We start from the raw sequence: 25,311 nt of genomic DNA, 5'->3' as shown, positions 1-25,311 counted from the left end.
TGGGAGTGAATGGGTGACGGGCACTGGGTGTTATTCCGTATGTTAGTAAATTGAACACCAATAAAAAAAAAAAAAAATCCTTAACCTCTGCTTCTAACCTCTTTGCAAATTCCTTGTGTTTTTCCCTGCGTTCTATAGCTTTTGAATAGCCCCCTCTCTGTAACACCCATACTCTTTCTTAGTTTTATTTCCTGTTCTCTAGAATTTTCCTCTTTCCTACACACAAGACTTAAAGCTGTCCTCTTCCCCTCTCTCTTGCAACTTTCAAAAATCTGTCTCTTTGATTTTTCAATATCCAAAAAGTATAAACTAATTTCTGTGATACTACAATCTATCTTCAGAAATTACTGGGATATTGTAAAGAGTATATAAAATCCAGCTGAGTCTGCAAAGTTTAATAGCAGAAAGAAAGAGAGAAGGAATCATGGGACCTGGAAATGGGGTGGGGGGCATTTATGCTTGTGAACTGGGAATATACAAATCACTCTTAATGGGAAAGGCAGTGTATTTGTTCTTAATGTATTAGGAAAACTCCAAGTTTCTGAGATTGTTTGGAAAGACTGAATTTTCCCCCATTCCCCTTCCTAGGCTAAGTGAACTTGTTTTAGAAAAGCATTTCTGCCCCCATTGGTACTATATAACTCTAGTTTCAGTTTGTAGGGAAAGAAGCAAGAACAGAAACAAAAGGAAGCAATAGGGAAGTTGCAAAAGGACACACATCGAGGCTTGCAGAAGATGCAACATCAATGTAATCTCAAATGCTTCTTCGGGAAAAAAAAAGGTCAAACATCTATTAGTTGGCCTCCAAAATGCTTGCATAATTTTGTATCACTAGGCTTCAGGAATAAACCCAAAATCGTGAATGTACTTCAGATTCGTGACACCTATACAAGGAGCAGTCTGGAAGAGAAGTCCCACGGAAGAACACAACACAACTTAAAAGCAACCTGGCCTATCAATGATGAAACTCTCCCAACTCACCCCTAAGATACTAGCTCCCAAACTACTGCCTTCTGCCCATCCATCTAGATGACAATGTTAAGATCACTGGAATTTCTGCACCAATAAAGTGGTTATAATAAAACTCTCACTCTGTTAATGTATTCCTATGAGGTTCCATGGGCCAATATGGAGAAATCAACCAGGAGGGAGCCAGGACTCAGCTGGGCTGAGGGACCCTGACACAGGGGACCCTGTGTCATTTGACGAGTTACTTGGACTGGTCAGCAAGGCTCTCTACTGGCAAAACCTTGCTAAGGTTCTGGTCTCAACAGCCACCCGAGCTTTGGAAACCTGAGATGTTCAGAACACAAACAAACAAACAAACAAACAAATTCACTCCCTAAAATAAAAGGCCTATAAAGAATAACCAACCAACCAACCAACCAACCAACCAACAACAACAACAAAATGACCCCTTCCACTTAACAGCAGAGCTCCTAGTTGAATTGTTACTCTACCAGATACATCAAGTCCCTCACTTTCAGACATTCTCCCTTCCTGGCCAGCTGTTCAAACACAGCTCAGGTGCTAAGGTGGTAATGTCTACAAACATTAAAAATAGAATTTGCTGAGTAACAGAAGAGTGAGAAGGGAAGGCCCTCCAAACTGAAAACAAGAGCTTGCAGCCCTCAGATTAGACTGCTGATTCAGGGGGGTCTTCAAGCTGGTTCATTAAGGCATGCTACCAGACCATGTCATCCAAGTCATTTGGATGCTTATTAAAACTGCAGATTCCTGGACGTGGGGCATACCACTTAAAACAGAATCTCTAGGAGCAAGCCCAAGGATCTGTATTTTTAGCTCATTCAAAGAAAGACAAGGGTTATGACTTTTCTGTGCCAAATGCCTCTATAATGAGGATGGTAATAAGAAAATGCAAATTCTCATGTACTGATAGAGGAGGAAGGCAACATCAAACAACCTCCTCCTCACCCCAACTTCTGTTGTCTTCTGTTTACTGTTCTCACACTTCATGGCTCAGTTGAAGCCTTACCTCCTTCATAAATACCAGCATGGCATCCAGTCTATCTGTTCCCTCTTTTCTCCAAACTCCTGGAATGCTCACAGTATGTTCTGCACATTGTTCACGGGTCCTATTAATGCTGTTCAAATGTGTTAAGCTTTGCTCCCCACCCCCCCCTCTTTTGAGGACATTTTGATCTGTATTCTATCACCTATTGACTACTCTCTGCCTGGAGAATTATGATAGAAGCTAACATTATAGTGACTAGGAAGCAGCCAATGGGCTCAGCGCTTTAGACATCTATCAATTTATTTGATCCTAAAGATCCTAGCTTGTATTTTACTATCTCTACTTTACAGATGAGAAAACTAAAACTCAGAAAGGTAAATTTATTTGTGTAGGATCACAATGGTAGAACTAGAATTTGAATCCAGCTTGTTTGACTCTACAGAGACCAAGCCCTTTTCTATACCATTATACCTCTATTCAACCAGAGAATTTGATCTTTGGGGATAAGAACAATACATATGCACATACTAAGAATGCACAAATACTTATGTATGTACATACCAAGTGGTAGGCTTTTGGCTAAGTGCTTTGCCTGCATCATCTCTTTTCATCTTCAGAATGACTGTAGAGTTGGTTCTGCTATTATGCTCATTTTACTGATGAGAAACTGAGGCTCAGAGAGGTTAAGCATCTTGCCCCAAATTACACGGCTGGCAGGTGATGGAGGTAGATCTGAACCCAGGACATCTGACCCCAGAGTCGGTGGTCTAACCACTATTGCTTTTGCCTGCCTCAATGCTTTGGACATCAACAATGCTTGTAAGTCCTTGTTGAGCTGAACTGAGCCAATGTCCAACTTTCTGAATTGTAACCAGTGTCCAATGTGCTATATAAACACACAAAGTGTTTCAGTGAGTTGCCTAAGCAGCGCTCCTGCCCAGCAAGCATATAATATAAGCTGCTGCTGACATGGATGAGCTTCCTGCCAAACACTTTCTTTCAGCTCCATCCATATATACTCCATACACCCCTGTATACACAACTTATGCTTTCTCCTTTCCTTCTCTCACTGTGGACAAGGAGCAAGCATGTGACTAAGATCTCTAATGCCTGACTGTTCCAAAGGGAAGAAGAACTGGCTGGTAGAGGCACAGACTCTTGTGTAGTTGAATATATTTACTCATTTAATAAGCATTTACTAAGCACCTACCCTGTGCCAGACACTGTGCTAGGGGACCTTACACATAGTACAGATCAAGCAGAAAGATCTTCCTCTTGTATAGGAGCTATATATCAATAAATAAGCATGTAATTTTAGGTAGTGATGAGGGAAGAGAGACGGTTAGGAATATGGGTATGGAGGGGAGCTCAAAAGCTAAAATCTAAATGATCTAAAAGAGATAGCCAGGTAACTGCAAAGGCCCTGAGGTGGGGAAAAGCTTGGTGTGATTTCAGAACAGTGGTCTGAAAATTTTTCTCAAAGACCCAAATCATAAATGTGTGTATCTACTTACTCAATTGTACATTATAGCTCCAAAGATAATATGTAGATAGAGTCATGTGTGGCTATGTTCCAATAAAGCTTTATTTTTAAAAACAGACAGTGGGCTGGATTGACGAGGCAGGTCATAGTTTGAGTTTGCTGACTCTAGCTGAGGACATAGGGAAGGCCTGTGAAGCTGTAGTGTATTGAGTGTGGAAAGGAGGGGCCAGGGGCAGGAGCTAGACTGTGAGGAAAGGAGGGGCGGAGTGGGGGCAGGAGCTCCTCATCAATAATTCTGGGAGGAATAGGAGGTCCACCGGAGTGTGAAGTAGAATAACATGACGTGATTTTCAAACATCACTCTGGCTGCTGATAGGGAATGGGTTGTGGGGACAAGAGGGGATATGACAAGACTATGTAGAAGCTGGTAGAAGTACCTGAGTGAGAGATGCAGGTGGCTTGGGCTTATGTTTGGATTTGGCAGTAGGGATGGCTGGGGAGTACAAAAGACTTCAGTGAGGATACCCCCCCTCCAAAGGAGTAGCTCAGTGGAGTAGCTTGGAGGCCCCCTGGGAGATGTTCTCTATCTGCAAAGGAAACCTGGGACAGCCCTGTCTTGCACTCATGCCGAACCCCATACCCTAGGAATGAATGAATCCAGCCAACCTCAAATCTTGATGACAGTATCTCAAGAACCCAATTTTAGTGAATAGCACGTGAATTTTCCAGGTATCACTGATCACGCTGCCATAAAATGACTAATGTTCTTGAGAACACGAGTTATTTCTCTTTCCAGCTACTATCTGAGGTGCTCTTGGGGGAAATAGGCTATTTCCTAGTAGACTGGCATGGGCTGACAGTGGAGTTATTTCTGAGTATTGCACACCCATCCCCCATTGCACGAAGTCCAAAAGCTGACTGAGCAGCTACTCCAGATTCGCAGCACAGGCCCCTGGAATCCAAAGACCTGGAGATTAATCATTATGAAATAACAGAGTTTCCCCTCAAGGTCCCTCTCCTCCTTTCTCTTCCTTATTCACTCTTCTTGATCCTGAAAAAGACAACACACACACACACACACACACACACACACACACACACACACAAACTTTAAGCCTATCCTTAAGAAACTTTCTTCCTATTGGTCTAATGATTTAATCTGACAGCTACAGAGCATCCAACATAAATAGCCCTTACCTGATGTCTCCAGCAAGAAACTAGCTGTCTAACGTGCTAATGGCTTTTTCTCCCCTAATGCCTGATTTCTCTGATGCAGGTGAAAGGAGGGAGGACATGGGGTATATGTATCATTTTTCTATCACCACACAAAGCAGATTTATGCGGTGCCTGGGTGGCTCAGTCGGTTCAACGTCCGACTCTTGGTTTTGGCTCAGGTCGTGCTCTCTGAGTTGTGGGATCAAGCCCAGCATTGTTAGGCTCCTTGCTCAGTGGGAAGGCTGCCTGGGATTCTCCTTCTCTGCCTCTACACTTTCCCTCGGGTTGTGCGCTCTCTAAAATAAATAAATCTTAAAAAAAAAAGTGGATTCAAATTTTGTCAGATCCTTCTTTGACTGCAGTTCAGTTAACACCATGGGGTGTTTTCTTTGGGGTTTCATCTTGCCTTTTGCTCTTCAGGGAATCTGAAAGGGCATTCCTAGTTAAAGACAGACTAATAATGTCAATGACCTCTACCATGACTCCCAGAGACCACAGGAAGGCTTGGGTAAGTCCTCTGACTTACTAAACCAAACTTCTTTCCTGCTCTCCTTTATCATTATAGGATTTATGATGATGACCAAGTTGTGTGGTGCGAGCGGTCGCCATACCTACGAGGCAAAGCACCCCTCAGGGAAGGAAAGGATTTGGCAGATAACAATCACCTAGATTGCATTTCTTATCTTTGTGGTTGGCTACTTAAGCTACTTCAAAAAGGACACTTAAAAATAGAAGGTGGGATGGTGTGCTCTCTGTCTCTAGAGAGCAACCTCTTTGGAGAACAGTTCACTGTAACTGAATTACCATGTGAGCCAGTAGTCTCCCGGCCCTCACCCAGGTGTATCACCAAGAAAACAGAAAACACAGGTGCTCACAAAAATCTGTACACGCAGGTTTATGGCCACCATTACTCTTAACAGCTAAAAAGTGGAAATAATCAAAATGCATCAACTGATGAATGGATAAATAAAACATGGTATATCTACACAATGGAAGAGTACTCAGAAATAAAAAGGAAAGCAGTCCAGATGCATAGTCCAGCAGGGATGAACCTTGAAGATACCGTGCTAATAAGGTGGAAGCAGCCAGTCACAAGGATCGTATGCTGTATAATTCCATTTATATGAAATATCCAGAGCAGACAAATTGATGATGACAGCAAGTAGATTAGTGGTTCCCCAGGTTTAATAGAGCAGGACTGGGGGTAAATGGAACATGGCTGCGAAAGCATATAGGGTTTCTTTTGGGGGTGATGAAGATATTTTGGAATTAGTAGCGATGGTTGCAAAACTCTGAATATACAAAGAACCATGGAATTGTACAGTTTAAGTGGGTAAATTGTATGGTATGTGGGTATCTCAATAAAGTTGTTTGGAAAAAAAAATGGAAGAAGGCTGCACTCAAAAAGAGGAGTTGCAAACAAGATACACATACATACACATACCTTTTGAGAGTGTAGACCAAGTTTGCACCTAAGATCAGGAGTTCTTTGTGCAGTCACAGTGAATAGCTGATAGGAACATGACAATTTGCCCACAGGAGCAGGGAACTGGGGTTTAAAGACAGACTTTGAATTCTGGATTCACCTGTAAAGGTGGGAATGTCTCAAATCCTGCTCATCTACAGGCAGAAGCCCTGCCCCTGCTGACAGAGTAGGGCACAGAAGCCTGGCATGCAGCCCATGCAGGTTTGCTGCTGTGAAGTCTGTGGCTGGGACTCCACCACATGGGCCTCTTCAGGCAGAGCACACTTGTCAATGACATGGCTCTGGACAGCCTTCAGTGGACCCACTTCACCTCAGGTCTGCCAGGGCCTGAATGTTCCAGTTGCTGATGGGAGAGGCAGCTGGGGTGGCTGTTTGTGCACTTGGATATGTAAAGCACCCACATGAAAGTTAATGGAGCAAAAGTTTAAGGACAGTGCTTTTGGGGCTTAGAGAACCATAAAGAGGACTTGTGCCCAGTAGGCCATACACAGTTATGGGCTCACCCCTGCCCCTGCTGGCTCAGAAGATCCAAGTGTGACCCAAGAATCCCCCAGGTGCCCTGTGATCTGTTCCCCATTGTCTCCCCATGCCTAATTATTACCTCCCTCTTCAATATTTAATGCAGGGGCTGGGCACGCAGGGGCTGTCCCTTCGCATGGGGACGCACTCAAGGCTGTCCTCAGGAGTCTATCTCTGCTCTGGCTGAGAGGCCGCTAAAGATAGCCAGGACTCAGAGAGGCAGTACCTACTGCCCAGCCAAGAGCCAGGCCTGCGTTATATCAGGGACAAATGTAAAAGGGTCACTGTGAACTCTGAGAACATCAGGCTCTAAGATGGTCATAATGATGGCAATCATCATCATGATAATAATAAAACTCAATGCTTCCTATGTGTTGAGTACTATCCTAAATACATGATGTGCACCACTGCAATTCTCCCTCACAACCCTCTTATTTTTATGTGACAGAGGACAGAACTGAGGCACGGAGAGGTTGTCACTGCTGGAGTTCACAAAGAAGCAAGCAGTTGAGCCGGGACTTGTGCCTTGGTGGCCTGAATCTGGAGCTCAGGCGCTCTAGCTCTAGGTGGGGGACTTGGCTGCCCTGTATTTCTGGCTCTCAGGCAGGTGGTAGGAGGTATGACTTAGGCCAAAGTGGGGCACTCAGCCCTGAAGGGGAGTACTTGGGCAAGATGTACTCAGCCCAGCTCAGGAACTTTGCCACCACCCCACCCCGAGGTAAGATGGCAGCCCTAGCAAATGTCCACTTCCTGAAATCAGGCAGCTGTGCTTTGGGTTTCTCCTTTGGGCAAAACAAACAGAGCCTTTCACCCAAGGATCCAGAAAGATTAACCCCAAAGGAGATCTTCATCTGACCAAAACCTCAGCTATCAGAGAGACTCTGTTTTTTTCCCAGAATCCTGCTTTTTCTCTTGGGTAAATGGTAAGTTGTGACAAATGATGACATCAATAGTCACTTAAAAAAAATACCACCTCTCTCTCTCTCTCTCTCTCTCTCTTTTTTTTTTTTTTTTTAGGGAGGAAAACAAACAAAAGAACAAGATAAAGGTATATCAAGTAAGTACTAGCTTCCACTTCTACAGTGCAGGTGCCACAAATCCATTTTCAAGCCAGGATACTTGAGCAGGACAGCTGGGAGTCTGCAGGGAGATGGGATTGAGGGAGTCTACTCTACACTCCCAACAGTTACATGAAGGACAAGCAGAGCTGCAGGGAGGCTCACTGACCCAAAGTGGTCCAGGGCCCTGCTATCCTGGGAATAAGCCTTACCTGCTATGAAGAGTGAATGACCCTGAACCCAAGAGGTAAAGAGACACAGAACCTGGGCCTCCGTCTCCCACAGAGCTGACCACTTGCAGAATCCCTCTGCTCTGTTGTTTCCTTCCCTCTGTCCTACCCCCAGACTCTCAATGCCACTGCCAAGTGCTGGGCTGAGTCCTGTCCAGGTACACAATACTCTTAATGTCCCATACACCTCATGAGGCTGTGCCTGTCAAAGACTTCAGTACACTGTCCACTGTCCACTCTTGACAGTGACTCCAGAAGTCCTGCTGCTACTCTCTTATTTTGGGGGAAACACCCCACCACATAAGCATGCACACATGTACACACACATACTTCTTCTCAGTTTTATCCATTCAAGTGAGAATATATATATATATATATATATATATATATATATATATATAGTAGTATCAAGGTAGGAACCTTGAAAGCTACAGTTTATTTCCTCCCCCAACCCTCCCATATCTCTGCAAGGGGTAAGAACTCACCATTGTCGAAGACCGTGCCTGCTGTGAACGAGAGTTCTGAGTCATGTTCAGCTTTGCAGGCATATAAGGCTTTTGCCTTCCGGAACGGTGTGCTGTGTGAAAACAGGAGTTTATTTAGCAGTATTTTTAAACCTTCTGAAAGCCCCAGATATTTAATCTCTCTTCTTCCCCTTCCCTGCAAGCCACTTAGTTGCCTCTTGCGGCAACAGCCTGACAAGGCAGCCAGATGGCAAAACATGAGGTGGAAAACTTGCAAAGGTCACTAGAGAAAAATGAGAATTATTCAGAGAAAAGCCATAAGCCCGGAGAAACCACACTTCTTGTGGGGTCACCTTGTGCCATGTGAAACTTTGCTTAGGAGTTACAACACCTGAACAGTGGGAATGCCGGCTGGGACCCATTTTTGGAGCAGCAGTAGTTTGGAAAAAGGGAGGTGGGGGCAGGAAAGAGCTTCCTAGTTGCTCTGGAGAACACTCCTAACAGACCTTGCTGAAAACTGGCAATGCTCAGTGAGTCAAAAAGGAGAAATTCTAACAAAGCCATGTTTCGGCTCTAGGCCATGGGCTGACATTCGCTCTCCCAGATGTTACTTATTTTTCATTGTGCTAGTGGAGCAGGATTCCAGAGCTGGAACTCCCGGACCCCCAGGGTAGGGCAGGGGATAGACAAATTCTGTGTGTGAGCACTTATGTGAACATGTGTGGGGAGTGTGGGGAGGAAGAAGGGAGAGGGAACATGACATATATGTACATCAAAATTGTTTTTGAAAAGCTCTCAAAGTGGGATGCGTGGGTGGCTCAGTGGTTGAACATCTGCCTTCAGCTCAGGTGGTGATTCCTGGGGTCCTGGGATTAAGTCCCACATCAGGCTCCCTGTGGGGAGCCTGCTTCTTCCTCTGTCTACGTCTCTGTCCCTCATGAATAAATAAATATTTAAAAAAAGGAAGAAGAGAAAAGCTTTCAAAGTGACTCTAGTGTGCAGCCAGGGCTAAGAGCCACCATTCTAGAGCAGGGGCTGGTAAACTCTTGCTGGAAATGGCCTAACAGTGAATATTCTAGGCCTTGTGGGCTATATGGTCTCTGTTAGAATTACTCAGCTCTGCCTTGTGGCATAAAACCAGCCAGAGACAACACGTAAATGAATTTGTGTGGCTATGTTCCATCAAAACGTTACTTAAAAGAAACAGGTGATAGGCTGGACTTGACCTAAAGGCCACAGACTGCTAATTGCTAAGCCACATTCTAAAGATTAAACTGTAAGAACTGGTAATTAGCTTCAATCAATTTTTGCTTTGATATCCAAATAGTTCCAAACGATCTGCGGACTCCAAGGGTCTTAAGACAAATGACATTTAATGGTCAAAAGCTGGCACTTTATTTGCTAAAAGTAATCTCTTCTACCTTTCAGCCCTCTGAGGAAGCACATGTAGGGGCTCCAGGACAGAGTAACAAAAGAGGCAAATAGGTCATCTGGGTTAAACAATTATTCCAGGGATATATTATTTACTTTAGTTTCATCTGACTACCAGAAAGCCTCCAGGAGCCAGTGTTGCTAAACACCCTGTGGCATACTGATTTCTAGTGGCCAAATGAGATTTAGCTGAGGAAGGGCTGTTTTAAAAAAAGCCCAGACAAAATCAGAAGAGGCAAGGGTCTTGGGTCATTATGGAAACTGTGTATTTCTATGAGTCACCAAATTCAGCTTCCTTTTGGGAAAGAGGAGCCATGGATGGATGGATGTACACTTATACTACAACCAGGCATCTAGAATTTATAGTCTTGGCTCCATGAAAACTGAAGGAAAGATAGTTTAGAAGTTAAAAGTTCTGTTGTGCACAATGATCACAATAAATGATTATCCAGAATTTGTTGCTGAGCATAGTTTACTGTTCTTTTCTCTGGTCTTCTAATGGCTAATAGATGATGACCAGGTGGGAGAAAAGTGGGAAAAAATGAAGTGGATCTGCTCGGAATGAAGGAAAGAAGAGCCATTAGAATTCATCAGCTTCAAGTGGAAAATAGCTCTTCTGGGATAACTGTCATTAAAGTCAAAATAAAGTTCTGCACCAGGGGCATATTCCATGATCTCACTAAACCAAGTCTGCATGTTGTCAGCAAGGGCCAAACATCCACTATGCAACTTTTCATGGAGGGCAAAAAAGTTTGGTTTTGTTTTTGAGGGAGTGGGAGCTGAGAGGAAGAGTTGCCTGGTAGTAAAAAGTGATAAAGTGGCCCAAACCCCACACTTCCAGGTAAGTAGAGTCTGAAAGGTGGAAAAGCAATCCATCTGACATTAGCCAGGGTCACTGTCCTGTGAGGTCAGGGCACAGCAGTGGGTGGAGAGCACAGACCAGGGAAAAGAAAAATCAAAGGTGAGGGAAAGATCATCTGAGGCAAGGCTCTTCCAGCTGGATTTTCATAGAGGTTACTTATTAACTTCCTTAAATAAAGGGAATGGGACAAAATGGGCAAACCAGGCAAGCCAAGTGGGGTATCTGGCAGGAATAAAGCAGAGGGAATTGTCTTGGGCACCAAAATTTATTATTCAAGAGGAATACATTTTTCACTATTGTTAGGATTTTGGAATTGAATAAAGTGACAATAAAATAACCCATTAAAAAGAAAAAAAAAAAGATCAGAAAAAGGCCTTGCTTTTTTTTTATCCTCAGATTAGCAGGGGACTGACCTCTACAAGAGGGCCTTTTCCCCTGAGAACTCCTCCTATTCTTGTTCCCCAGGACTAGGGCTGCCAAATAAAATATAAGGCACCTAGTTAAATTAGAATTTCAGATCAATGAGAAATGCTTTTTGTAGTAGAAGTATATCCAAAAATTATGGGATGCACTTATAGTAAGAAAAATCATTTGCCATTTATCTACATGAAAAATCATTTGCCATTTATCTACAATTCAAATGTAACTGAATAGTCTGTATTTTCATTTTATTTGCTAAACATTTGCTAAATCTGGCATCTCTATCCAGGGCAAAGTCTTATCTTTTTAAAAGTTTGTCAGCCCAATACATCCAGTGTCGTATGCCATATTTGCTCTCAAAAGCCCCAGCAGTTTGCTTTAGGTAGGGTTCCTACCAAAATAGATCTTGTTGGCACAGGGGTTGTGTTTGTAGGCTTTGGCTCTGACTAAAAAAATAAAAAATCCCCACCAAGCATCCTTGGCTCTCTTGCTCCCCATTCTCTGCCGTGTATCTCAACACTGGTCACAGAGAGCCTGAGGTGCCTTCAGCTGCTCCTGAAACAGTGCCCTTCAGACCTCAGCTGGCCTTCAAGGACATGAACAAGTTTGGAGCCTTCTGCTGGTTCATTTTTAATTTTCGCCTCTGAGCATGGCAGAAGGCCAGGAAAGCACTCAGAGGAGCTTCCCTCAAATGTCCTTGCAGACCTTGCAAAATGAGGATCCACTCTCCATCAGATGACACCATAGGGAGGTGGGGCCAGCCAGACTGGCAGGATGCAACAGCTTGATCATTTAGGCCCAACTCTCAGGGGCCTCTATGTAAATAAAAGTTATGGTTTAGGGGCTGGGAGCTTCTCTAGGAAGGGGAAGTGTGAAGGGAATATGGCTCTACAACCCTTCCTCTGCTATGCTATCACAGGCCTCTTCCTTCCTGAGCTTGAACTAACAAGCACTAAAAATGCCTGGAAGAGGGGAGAGGGAGTCATTTCTAGAGGAGATACTACGTAGAAGTTCACAGGACCATTTATTAGGTCTAATCAAGTATTTACTCTTAAAAGCTTTGCCAGGGGAAAGAAATCTGAAGTTTCATGCTCTGGAAATGGATTTTGGGGAAAGGTCCCATTGGACCTGAACAACAGGTACGCTCCCACCTCTTGGCTGCGTACTGCAACGGCAATTAGGGAATTTTAACTCTCTCTGTTGGCTAGCTCCCAGTAGGGTCTCTATCTGTGCTCACCTCAGCACACTGAATGACTTCTGTGACAGCTGATTCCAAGCCCTAGTCTGCCTTTCCTATTTTAAAATGGCAGATTCCTAAAGTGTTGTGGCACAGCGTCATCCAAAAAGGTGCTATTTTAATGATGGCCAGAGTGGGCAGTACTGAATAACCATAACCCCAAACCTACTGGGGTAGCAGATCCTATTACCACCGTCTACTGCCAATCATGAAATGCTTTGGGAGATGGAAAAGGGTAGCTAAAGAAAAAAATACCTGAAAGTATCTTGGGTGATGGAAGGGAGTACAGAATTGGATACTGGACAGGCAACAGGCCTCCAAACTCAGAGACATAAAAAAGTGAATACCCTCAAAGCAAAGAATATGTTGTTTTTACCTGAATGATTCCATCATCCTGAGTCCCCCAGCCCATTCCGTTCAAGGGACCAGTGTTTTGAAGATTTTACTTCCCTTTGTTCAAAATGAAGGAAACACATTCTGCTAATGACCAAGTCTGTCTTATGAGTAGTGAGACATATTGCTCTGGTTCAGGTCTTCATGCGGCAATGAGTGATTGAACCACTCTGGTTAGATCCATGCTATAACTTGTGTCCTAGAAAGTTAAGGTCTCCCAATGTGCCCAAAATATGTCTAAGAAATGAGGCAATAACTTGAATGTCAGAAAAAATATGATCTGAATTTTAACCTTATTTCCAGGTGAGGATAAAGGAGGATATGGAAAAGCTACCTTTCCTACCCTCCAGTCCAAAGCTAGATAGGAAACCAGGAAGAGCATGCTAGGCTCTGGGGCTGGGAATGGCATGGAACCTTATGTTTGGCAGCACCCATATGTTTGGAGGAAAGAGTGCTAACTTGAGGACAAAAGGTCCTGATTTCTGGGTGGGCTCTCATCCAGTGGTGTGACTGTGCAGTCAACTCTCTGTGCCTTAGTTTTCTTTCTTTGTAAGAGGGTTCAGGCCATTTCTCCACTCATTCTCACATGAGGATAGGACGAAGTGATAGACTAGAAAGTACCTGGAAGAGAATAAAGTAATATATGCATCTGTATATATACATCACATGGGTTTTCTTTGTTTAAAAGTGAGATTCAGTGTTATAATTTATTTAAACCTCTCTCCTGGACCCACTGATCAGAAAAAAACAAAAAACAAACAAACAAAAAAAAAAACAGCTCTGAGAAAAAGATGGACAAGGAAACACTGTCAAGGCTCCAAATGCTCATGATACTTTCTAGTTGGGCTCTACATTTTGGTTGTCTGCAAGCAGAGACTAAATTTGAGAAGAGACAGAGGCTTAGGATCTACATAAGAGATTCTGCAGTGATGGGCACTGAAGGGGGCACTTGGCAAGATGAGCATTGGGTGTTATGCTATATGTTGGCAAATTGAACTCCAATAAAAAAATAAAAAAAAGAGATTCTGCAGAAGATCTTCATTAATTAATTCTTTTCTTGGATTTAAATAGCTTCTTTTCTCTAAAGAAGTGCAAAGAACTAAGTCTATATATCCTCAAACCAGAGGAGAGGAATTAGATCAACTCTCAGAAAGAGGTGATATCTATTCCGCAAAGTGCTAAGGGTCCATGACACATGGAGATCAGAGCACACAGAGGGCAAGGGGGGGCAGTGATGAGGATTTAAAGAGAAATCGCCTCACATCTCCATCCTTTGTTCTGTTACATTCATCTCTCTCTCTCTCATGTCTCTGGTCTTAGCAACTATTGGCTCATGGCCAATAGTCCAATCCCACAAATAAACGTTGCCTGATGCTATCTGATATAAATGAGGGAAGAAAAGGCCAGTGCGTGTCTCAGCACTGTTCCCTCTGGTATTATCTTATACCAAAGCACAGAGAAAGCTCTATGATTCAGAGAATGATCCAAACAGAAGCCCGTCCAGGAGGCACTCTTTCCCCAAACTCCAGGCATCACAGATTCATTCACAAATTGGAGGAAGTGTTCAGAAAGACGTGGAGAATGCCATACTGGTTCATGCACATGGTCCCTCCTGGCTTTGGTCTCTTAGGCTGGAATCACAGGAGGACAGAGGCTAGTCACCCCCACTGTCCCTGACCAGCTTTGGATAAACAGGAATGGATCAGTCATCATCCGCGATTTTACCTGGAGTCTTCATGAACTGCTTCTTCTGGCCTGTCAAAAAGCAAGTGCAGGTTTGGATGGCAGGGAACAAAGTTGACGAGGAGGCTGAACACTGCATGAAGAGAGGACCAAGCCAATGAGAGAGCAACAGCAGCAACAGAAAACCAAACAAACCCTGCAACAGACCTGATGGGGGATGAGTCGCTGGACGTGGATGAGGTGGGCATAGGGCTGGATGGCGCCGAAAACATGGGCCAAGATGGCGAGAGGGGTGAAGTTGGGCTTGGATTCGGGGGGCTGCAAGACAGAACAATCAGAAAACTTGTCAGCACACAGGGAAACCACAATGGGAGCACGAGGTTCATGGGAGGCCAAATGATGGGGAGCTGGAGCAGACGAGGAGCACCAAAATCCAGGCTGTGTCGTCAATGCCAAATCATATTTCTCCAGACCAGACCTTGGTGTCTTCCAAGTAGCACCTGTTCTGCAATTCCTTGGAGCATTGAGGAGTCTCTTTGCCCTGCAGAACAACTGCTTTCTAGGCCATGGGAGCTTCTTCGATGGTGTCCTCTGTGTCCTTGCCCACTGGTGAAAGATGCCCTGGGCCCACATACGTGCATTCTCACTCATATCCTAGCACCAGACATCTGGGACAGGGCTGGCTTCTATGAGGCCTTCAGCTTCCACTGCTGTGTGAGTGTTTTTAAAGTTATGTCTCAGCAAAAATGACCATTTTTTCTGGGCCACACGGGCCATTCAGCCAGAAAACAATTTCCTGTTTACATTTTTAACTAAATGGGCTGTGTGCCATTGGAGACTCAGAGAAGCACTGCATCAGAAATAGGATAGTGGATGGAGGATGGGTCTGGACATACACCTCTCAGGAGAGGGCACGCAATTACCAGCAGCACTGCAGTTCCTCTGAGATTTGCTTTCTAGGCCTGCCTTCTCTCTTTTCATGGATTTTGGGCATTTTGATGCTCTAAGAAAAAGCCCCAGAGGGAAGGCAATGAAAAAATGAGGAACTGAAACCTTAAATCTGTCATTTTGTTGTTTGATGGGTAGTTGATCAAAAGTTTGGAGAGGAAAGGTTCAAATTACTCACTAAAACACTGCTTGTGATTCTTAACTGGTCACACCAGCCCTTTGACTTATTGCTACAAATTATACAAACAAACATCTTAGCAACTCCATAAAACCACATTAAATCACGGATAGTGCAAAGACCAATGACTGAGAAACCAACGTGGAAATCACCCAGCCATAATACCACCTGTAGTCCTGAGCCTCAGCTGACTGCTGGAATGTTTGATCCAAGCACTTTATAGAGGTGAAAATGACAGCAATCCAATTCCAGTGAAACAGACTTCCTAAACATAGTGGGATTTAGCAAGGATGCATAAATGTCTTACTTAATGGGCCATTCTCAATTCAGACGTGAAACCTCATAATGGTCCTAATTACCTATGGTTGTAACATGCATTCTCATGGAAATATACAGTAAAAACCCATTACATGAGTTCACCAGAAATCCACAGACTAAGTGAATGAAACCCCTTCTTAATGCCATTATGTACAGTACATTTCTAGGATATGAATTCTACAAGGGCCAGGATTTTTGTCCATTTTGTTTACTGATCTGTCTCCACTGCCTAAAATAGTGTCTGTTAAGTATTCATGAAATAACTGAGTGACTAAAGTAATAACTCTCATTTAACTTACCCAACAAGCCAAGAGACACAATACGATTCCTATTTCACAGATGTGGAAACCCGGGGCCAATTTGAGGCTTGCCTGTAAGTGACAGGGCTAAGATTCAGACCCGGTCCCCTGGCTCTATGCCCTGGGCTCTGGCCACCGAAGTGTACTGCCTCTGGGGTAGCAGGACTTGCTCTGTTCCTTTATGTTGTGCCAAGCTTCTTTATAGATCCGACATAGCACAAGAAGCCTTCTTAACCACTGATTTATGAGTTTCCTTTAGATGCCTACCACATTTGCAAAGGAGAATGGGAACAGAGCAACAGACAGATTCAATAAGACTCAACACACTGTAAATTCCCCAATCCTGTCTCCAGTCTTCTCTCTGGTAGATTCACATAGCAGATGGAATTCATATAATACAGGAGATTAAATATGAAGAATATGGCTTTTTTTCTCAAATAATCCAGCAAAGGCAAGTAACTGAACATACAGCATGATCAAACACAATAAATGGAATAAATTTAGCATTTGCCAAAGTTCCTAACTTCAAGAATTCCCAATGTATTTGACAAGAACAGACGAAAAAACAACTATAATGTAAGACAGTAAGGTTTGTCAGCTGAGGGAGGAGTTACTCTCTTATTAGCTTAATAGCTGCTCACACTTGACTCTGCCTTGAGTTCTGGGAGAAAGTGCTGCCTCATTTTGACTGTGCAGGCCTCACTTTCTTCTGTAGCTGCAGCTGGTGAGCAAGATCTTGCTTTCTGAGGCCTCTCCCCACAACCCACCCCCCTCTGATAATGACTAGTAAACAAGGCCTGGCCATGACTTCCAAACTGCAACCCAGCCCAGGAACCCAAGCTCTGACCAGGGACAATTTGCAAGTTCAAGAGGGCAAGCAGCCCAGGCCAAGAGGCCTGAACTCATCTGTTCCTCTGGTCAGTGGTCAACACGGGACAATTAAAAAGTCCTTAGGACTTTTTGTTTGTTTGTTTTCTTTTTTTCTTTCTAGTGGCTTTTATAAGTAGGAAATACCTCTAGCTTCCTATCTCATTTGTACAAGAATTATGCCTTTCGCTAAAGGCATAGTTGGGGACATACTCTATGAACACAATGTGGGTTCTGAAGTTTTTTCACATCCTTGTATATCTAAGTGGTTCTTGGCCCTAGTACATGGCTGAAATTATCTGGGGGAGCGGCTGGAATTCCAGGGTATTTGAAACCATTTTAAGAACTTACTCTTCACTCTCCATGTCAATTACTGTAGTACTGACTGTCATTTTTAACAACTAATAGAATTATATTTGTTTGCTTGTGTTTTACTCATAGCAATAACATTTATTTGCTATACAATGGCCACAATTTAAAATTTACGACTACTACATTTTAGTGTAACAATGAAATGCACACTCCATAGTAGTTTGATTTTTTTTTAACTGATGGAATTATGCTTTTTATTCATCTGTGCTTCAGAATCATGTCAATAAAACTCATGATCAATGACACTATGGAACATTTTTATTCACTTAATGATGGATGTCTATAGCAAAAGAAATTGACAATAATATATAAATATTCCCCCAAGAAGCAAGGAATACATTTTATTTTAGTTGTGATACAAGTCAGAGAACTTATAGAGGGGAAATAAGATGCACAGGGATGATGGCAATGGGTAAGACCATAATCTTTCATTCCCCTTCACTTCCGAAGTGTCTGGTTATAGCTTACTTAAAAATCGACCACAGTGTACAACAAAATCTTACCTCTAGAAATCCTAAAACAAAGCACACAAACAACAAAAGGTCAGTTTTGCTACTAACTCTAAGCTTCCATCAAATCCTCACTTTCCCTAATGAGGCCAAAGATAACAAGGGACTGAGGTTAGGATAGGAGAAAATAATTTTGTGACTACAGTCTTAGCAGAGGACCCCTTATGGCCTTTCTACCATCCTCACAGTCAAGCCTGAGTACCTGAGCTGAATGCCCCACACATTTTTCACTCCTGGGATTCTACATGGGCACCCCCTCCTCATCCCCCTCACTTCCCCCCCACTTTAAGGCACAACTATAGAGACAACAAGAGCTTAAACTTTAGCACAGAATGAACATTGGCTGGTCTAGTTTGGATTCAACTGGTAGGCTTAGATCAGCTTTAGTTTGCTGGTCCACAGTATCCTCAAAAGGAGTCATACAGTTCCAGTCAGTCCCATTGACATTCACTGGACAGTGAAGAAAGAATGGTTTAGGAAGATAAGGCTCAAAGGCCTGGCAGCATGTTGGGTTGTGGCTGATAGTTCAAGCACAGTGTGTGGCATTATCATCAGCTTGACACCCTTCTGTGGTGACTCACTTGAATGATGGAACGTCTGGTGTACCAGCCAGGGCACGACTGCCTTACTATGAACAGGGATGCCCCAGCAGGCTCTCAATCTCATCATGTTATGTGGCAGACCCAGGTCAGTCTTTTTTTTTTTTTTTTTTTCCCACTTACTAAAGCATTTTTCGAATGTCATCAAATAGCCTTGGCTATCATATTCTTAAAATGGCTACGGGGTATTCTATCATATAGTATATATCCTGATTTGTGCAACCTTTCTCCTACTGTGTATATTCAAATTATTATCCCTCTCTAAGTATTATAAATAATGGTGTAATTTGCATCCTTATTGAGGATCATTGGACTGTATTTGTTTCCTTAGCATAAATTCTTGAAGTTAAATTAATAGATCAAAGGCTAGAAGTCTTTTTTAAGGGTCTTGATACAACCTAGCAAATAGTTTTGCAGAAAGGTTCTGCTGAACTGCATTCTCAGCAACAAGGCATGGAGACTATCCCTTCCCTCTCACTGCCACCCCAGCAGCAGGAAGCATAAAAAAAAAAAAAAAAAAAAAAGACTTTTTTTTTTTTTTTGAGTTGGGAAAGATTACCTTGGGCTCTACTCTTTCCTAGCAGTTCCAGTGACATAAAAATGAATACAATTCTCTTCTCTCATTCTGTTTCTACCTGGAAGCAATGTTTAATTTTCCAAAGGGCATTCTGCCAAGAAAGTAGTATAGGGAAGGGCACAAGCAAATAGACGATGTCAACCTGGAGAGTTCGAGCTCTGGTCAAATGGTGTGGCTGATCCAAGAGACAGTGGGAGTGGCGGATGGTCAGCCTATCTGGGACTGTCAAAGATAGGACTAAACAGGAGGGATGAGGTACACAGGAGTGTCCAGACAGTCTTATATCAGGTGTGTACTATGGAGAAGTAAAAAAACTGGCATTTGCTCCTCTCTGCCAGGAACTGGACTGTGATCTACAGCCCAGGTTCCCAGTCATGTATGTCAGGCCTGGGGAAGGCCGGTGAGATCACTAGCCCAGGGCTGACCTGAAAACACCATCAGTCTTCCCATCTCAATTAGGTCCAAATAGGAAGGTACTGTTAAATCCAAGGGGGACTGCTTGTCTCCCCACTCCTTTTCCTCCTATAACAAAAGAGAAGAGAAAATTCCACGAGAACCAATAAAATCCTATTTAATCTAATCCCAATCAGTGAGTTCTTCTTCCTTGGAAAATATTCCTTTAGGTCTTGATTTAAAGGCATTAAAAAAAAAAAAAAAAAAGAAGGGAAATCAAACCTCAGCCAAGAAAAGAGGGCCAAAAGGAATAAGGATAAACTGGATAGTGGTGAATCAGACCAAATGATGCAAAAAATGATTTTCACTTGCTAAACAACTGACCATATATTCTTTACATGTGTCTGCTGAAGCTCTGACGACACAGAAATCGTATATATGTCCCAACCTTGTGAATTTTCAGAATGTGCATCACAACCTATCTACAAGAGGAAAAATCCACATGCCCTCAAGTTGCATCATTCTGGATTCTTCTGACTTTTACCAATATGCACAGTATTTACAGATTCTTCCTCTCATCTAATATATTTTAGTGTGCATTTTTATCCTGACAATGACAGAGTCCTGATTATTTTATTTATTTTTTATTTTTTTAAAGATTTATTTATTTGTTCATGATAGACATAGAGAGAGAGAGAGAGACAGGCAGAGACAGGCAGAGGGAGAAGCAGGCTCCATGCCGGGAGCCCGACGCGGGACTTGATCCCGGGGCTCCAGGATCTTGCCCTGGGCCAAAGGCAGGTGCCAAACCGCTGAACCACCCAGGGATCCCTGATTCTTATTTTAATTAGACAAAACGGGATGCTTGGGTGGCTCAGTGGTTAAGCGTCTGCCTTCCGCTCAGGGCGTGATCCTGGAGTTCCAGGATCGAGTCCCACATTGGGTTCCCTGTGGAGCCTGCTTCTCCCTCTGCCTGTGTCTCTCTCTCCATGTCTCTCATGATAAGTAAATAAAATCTTTATAAAAAAATAATGAGACAAAATGGTGAAATCCTCTTAAGGCCTTAGAAATTATAGGCAATCACTTTTAAAATAATTTGCTTTTAAAATAGTTCAAGTTATCCACAGTGTAGTTGTCCCATTTTCTGGCTTTCACAAAAATTTCTGAAGTATAAATTTTTTTTAAAGTTTTTTTTTTAATTTTTATTTATGATAGTCACACACAGAGAGAGAGAGACAGAGAGAGAGAGAGGCAGAGACATAGGCAGAGGGAGAAGCAGGCTCCATGCACCGGGAGCCCGACGTGGGATTCAATTCCGGGTCTCCAGGATCGTGCCCTGGGCCAAAGGCAGGTGCTAAACCGCTGCGCCACCCAGGGATCCCTGAAGTATAAATTTTGAACAAATTTTAAGTGGTGGGAATAGCAAGTAATTCCAGGATTTAAACAAAATTCAAAATCTTAGAATAGGGCATCTATCATCCTTAAGGTTCTCCAAGTCAATAATTTAAAACTTTTCATGTAGAATAATACAGAAATAGGAGGTCGAAGCGAAAACTCTGGATTGAAAGTAAAGATGCCTGGACAATAGTTTCAGTTCAATTGCTCAGTGCACAGAAAAGAACCTCAAGGGAAAGGACCAACAAGGTTAAGAGGGCCAAATGTCTCCATTGGGCATCATGCTGCTCAATACTGAATGAGCATAATCTTCTGTTAAACCTGAAGATAGCCCCACAGTCTTTTTCAATACCACATTTCAGGTACATTAGAATTGGTTCTTATGTATTTACTCTTTCAACTAAAAAAACTTCATCATTTGTAAAGAAGGGCTGAAGCATTTTGGGTCACTACAAAGAATGTCTATGGTTATACTTGCTATTAAAGATTTGAACAATTGCTGAGAAATCGCCAAACTTCCTATCTTAAACTGAGAGCAGTACAATTGTCATTCTCTATATAATGAAGACATTGCAAAAGCAAATGCATTTGCTATAACTTAAACAGAGAAGGAAAGCAATAGTGCTGCCAGGTTCAATCTTCTACTGTCCTGAGGCATAACTCAAGGCCACCATTCTAATGCTAGGGATGTTTAAACACTATTCTTAAATCTGCAAGCAAGAAACTGTAACTACCTCAGGGGATTGAAAACAGGGAACTGGGTGCCCAGGCATAGATTCGACTTTTTGACTTTATTTATACTGTTTTAATTTTTTTTATCATGAGACTATATTATTTTTAATAGGGGAGAGCACTCTTCTATAAATAATGCTATGGTAATTGGATATCTGTGTGGTAAAAATAGCACTTGATCTGTCCTTCATATCATACCTAATAAATGATTTCCAGGCAGATTAAAGATCCAAATGCCAAAGGCAAACAATAAAGGTTTTAGAATAGAGTTAACTCTGGGAACTTGAGGTTGGAACATATCCAACAGAGCCTATAAAGCAGTAACCACAGGGAAAATATGGATATACTAGACTACATCAAAATTAAGAACTTTTATTTATCAAAAGACAACATTAAAAGAGAGTAAAAAGGCAGCCTTATTTATTTATAAGTAAACAAGGGCTCATAACCAGACTATACAAAGAACTCCTATTGATCAAGGGGGAGATGGGCAAGCAACTTGAACAGAAACTTAAGAAAAAATGCAAAATAAAAAGCGCTTAACCTGGCTGTAACATAGGAGATATAGATTAAAACCATAATGAGGTAGTTCTGCACATACAGCAGAACAACTAAACAGCTAACATCAAAATGCTGAAAACACCAAGTGTTTACAAGATGTAGAATGTCAAAACTCTAACTACTTTGCTGGAAAAGGGATATAAATGGCTACGCCCACTTTGGACAGTTTGGCCCCATTTGGCGAAGGTGAAGAGATCATCCTCTATGATCCAGTGGTTCCATTCCCAGACATACACCATCCACATGGTGTGTATGTGTGCCTCAGAAGAGATGCATAAGAATGTGCATAGCAAATTACTTGTAAAAGCAAAAAAAGAAACCCAAGAATTCAGCAAAAGAAGAATGGAGAACTACTTTTAGTTTATTAATACAGTAGTGCACTCTACTATGATAAAAATAAATAAACTAAGGGCTAATTTTAATAATTAAATTAAGGACTTTTAAAATCATTGAGTAAAGGAAGCCAGTCATAATGAAACAAAATATTATATTTTAGGGGTGTATACAGTTGATCCTTATTATTTGCAGATTCTGTGTTTGTGAATTCATGTACTTGCTAAAACCTATTTGTAACCTCAGAATCAATACTCATGGTGCTTTCATGGTCACTTGTGGACACATGCAAAGCAACACAACACCTGAGTCACTCTGAAGCATCCAGTGTGCACAATGCCATCTGAGCTGGAACAGAGGGATGCTCTGGCCTTCTTGTTTTGGTTTTCTAGAGTTTCTAAGTACAAGAAGGCCATGAAGAGCTTTATGGAGAAAACTTGTGTTTAATAAGATTTGTTCAGGCATGACTTACTGTGTTGTTGGCCATGAGTTCAATGGTAATGAATCAACAATAATATTAAATAAGGTATACAGATCAGTTGACAAAAATGTAAAACCAGAGGCTCATAGGAACCTAAGCCTGTACTTCTGCTAGGAGCAGTGGTTCAGTATTTGCTAATTCAGTGTTTATATTGAATTTATTGAACATAACTACTGGACATAACAATGATCTGTATTTAAGAGACAAAAACATAAATAAAAACATGGAAGTGATTACTGTAAACATCCAATTAGTGATTCCTTTTGTTGGGGGAGAGAACTATGAGAGCAAAGAAGAAGGCAAGGATACAGATATTTCTGGGATCTTGGCAGGGTTTTACTTCTTAAACTGGGTGTGATTAGGTGGGTGTTTACTCAATGATAACTTGTTAAGCTGTACATTCATATTTCATGTTCTTTAAAAAAAAAAACATATGGGGGATCCCTGGGTGACTCAGCGGTTTGGCACCTGCCTTCAGCCCAGGGCATAATCCTGGAGACCCAGGATCGAGTCCCATGTCAGGCTCCTTGCAAGAAGCCTGCTTCTCCCTCTGCCTGTGTCCCTGCCTCTCTCTCTCTCTCTCTCATGAATAAATGTATAAAATCTTAAAAAAAAACCCAACATGTGCAAACCTATTTTTAACACATACCTATACACAGTAAGTACGTCAACATATTAACAGCATTCTCTGGATGATGAGATTCAAAGTAATTTTTTTTGTGCTTTAAAAATATTTTCTACCTTTCCTATATTTAATATGTTATGTTTATAACCAAAAAATAAATGTCATTAGTAAAACTGATCTCCTTAATCATAAAAATGGTTACTTTCATTCTCTGGAGGAGGACTGTTTAATAGAGGCAAGATGACCGTTCCATCTTTCTTGCACCAATCTGTGGTTTGGGTTGCATAACACAGCTGGCAGCTCCCAACAGTTCCTGCTGTTCCCTCTTCATTTTTCAGTCAACTACAATCAACAAATATTTACTGAGCACCTTCCATATGCAAGAACTAATTTTTCCATCCTGCTTTCCTGAGAAATGATGTTGGCCCCTCTACAGACATTTTTATTTTGGTAAAGTTATCACAGTAAATCAATGGTGTCTTCCCTTCACCCAAGCATGGGAAGTCGAATAGGACATCTCCAATGTCACATTTGAGTAAGCTGGACAACATGTTAACAACAGAGGCTCAAAGTCATTGGCCATCTGGCATACTTTTCTATACGGTCTGCTTGCAGGGGATATTTCCTGTTTGGACAAGGGGGAGGAAAAGGAGGGAGAAGGATTTACTAAGAATCGCAATGTCCACTGCTGAAAACAAAGGAGTATTTAAAATTAGTGGTGGCCCAGGATACTTCAGCTTAAACCTCCTGGGGAAAGGAGGTCCCTTGAATAAGAAGGCTGAAATATTTCACTATGTTCAGAACTCTCAGCAATAGAAAAAGCACTTCTGCTAAGGATAACATTTAGGACGTTGAAATCAAAGTCCTGCAAGCCTACAAACCTTGGTCCGGATACCATGAAAGGCATATGAGGCAGAGAGATAAGCAGAGATAAACTTTGGTGAAAAGGCCAGCAGTCTCTGACTCTCCATTTCTCCTCCCAAGCAAATAGCTGACTTCCCTGTAATTCGTGTTTATTCAATAGTCTAAACATGTGGAAAATTATTTCTGATTTGATTTCAACCCACTCAAACATCTTCTCTACTCCATTTATTATCTTCTATGCCTGGCCTTGCTCCTTCAGTGTGATCATGCACAAAACCTGCATTTTCCCCTGGACCATGCTCAGTGTCTACAAAGGCTGGCTCAGGCTGAACAATAAAGGAATGCAATCTCACTAGGCTTCACAGTGATTTTTGCCCCTTGTTCATTTGGGTCTCAGTTGCTTATTGACTTGACTGGAAAAAACTTTAAATGATTTTCCAGCAAACTCACCCTTTTCAGTGGAAAAAAAGAGTTTTAACATCTGTGAATAAAAACAAACTGAAGGAAAATGAATTTTATATTCTGCTCTGGTTTCTTTCTTTTTTTTTTTTTTTAAGATTTTATTTATCTATGAGAGAGAGAGAGAGAGAGAGAGAGAGAGAGGCAGAGACACAGGCAGAGGGAGAAGCAGGCTCCATGCAGGGAAACCGATGTGGGACTCAATCCTAGGACCCCAAGATCATGCCCTGGGCCAAAGGCAGGCGCCAAACCACTGAGCCACCCAGGGATCCCCTTCTGTTCTGGTTCTATACTCCAAAACCAAAAACCCACTGAGAAGGCAGTGAGAACAGACACAGCAAAACA

At 42.3% G+C, this 25,311-nt stretch overlaps 1 protein-coding gene across 16 annotated transcripts in view; it reads right to left on the bottom strand.

Moving 5' to 3' along the window:
* Positions 1-25,311, bottom strand: part of ARHGAP26 (Rho GTPase activating protein 26) — a 419,259-nt gene that overhangs the window by 7,493 nt on the left and 386,455 nt on the right. For 4 of the 16 annotated variants that reach the window (XM_038530485.1, XM_038530495.1, XM_038530493.1 and 1 more), the window contains exons 21-23: positions 14,664-14,774; positions 14,499-14,528; positions 8,452-8,543 (exon numbers count right to left, since the gene is read on the bottom strand). In XM_038530485.1, coding sequence (XP_038386413.1) covers positions 8,452-8,543; positions 14,499-14,528; positions 14,664-14,774 — 233 coding nt within the window. Of the gene's footprint in view, positions 1-3,538; positions 6,260-8,451; positions 8,544-11,136; positions 11,197-12,800; positions 13,395-14,498; positions 14,775-19,164; positions 19,646-25,311 lie in introns of those variants that run through there. The other 12 variants (XR_005355485.1, XM_038530486.1, XR_005355484.1 and 9 more) reach the window with 12 other exon arrangements.

The sequence above is a fragment of the Canis lupus genome, chromosome 2 (genome assembly GCF_011100685.1).
Source record: "Canis lupus familiaris isolate Mischka breed German Shepherd chromosome 2, alternate assembly UU_Cfam_GSD_1.0, whole genome shotgun sequence".
Taxonomy (NCBI): Eukaryota; Metazoa; Chordata; class Mammalia; order Carnivora; family Canidae; genus Canis; species Canis lupus.
The sequence above is the reverse complement of the archived record's forward strand: the minus strand, read 5'-3'. Positions and strand labels throughout refer to the sequence as shown.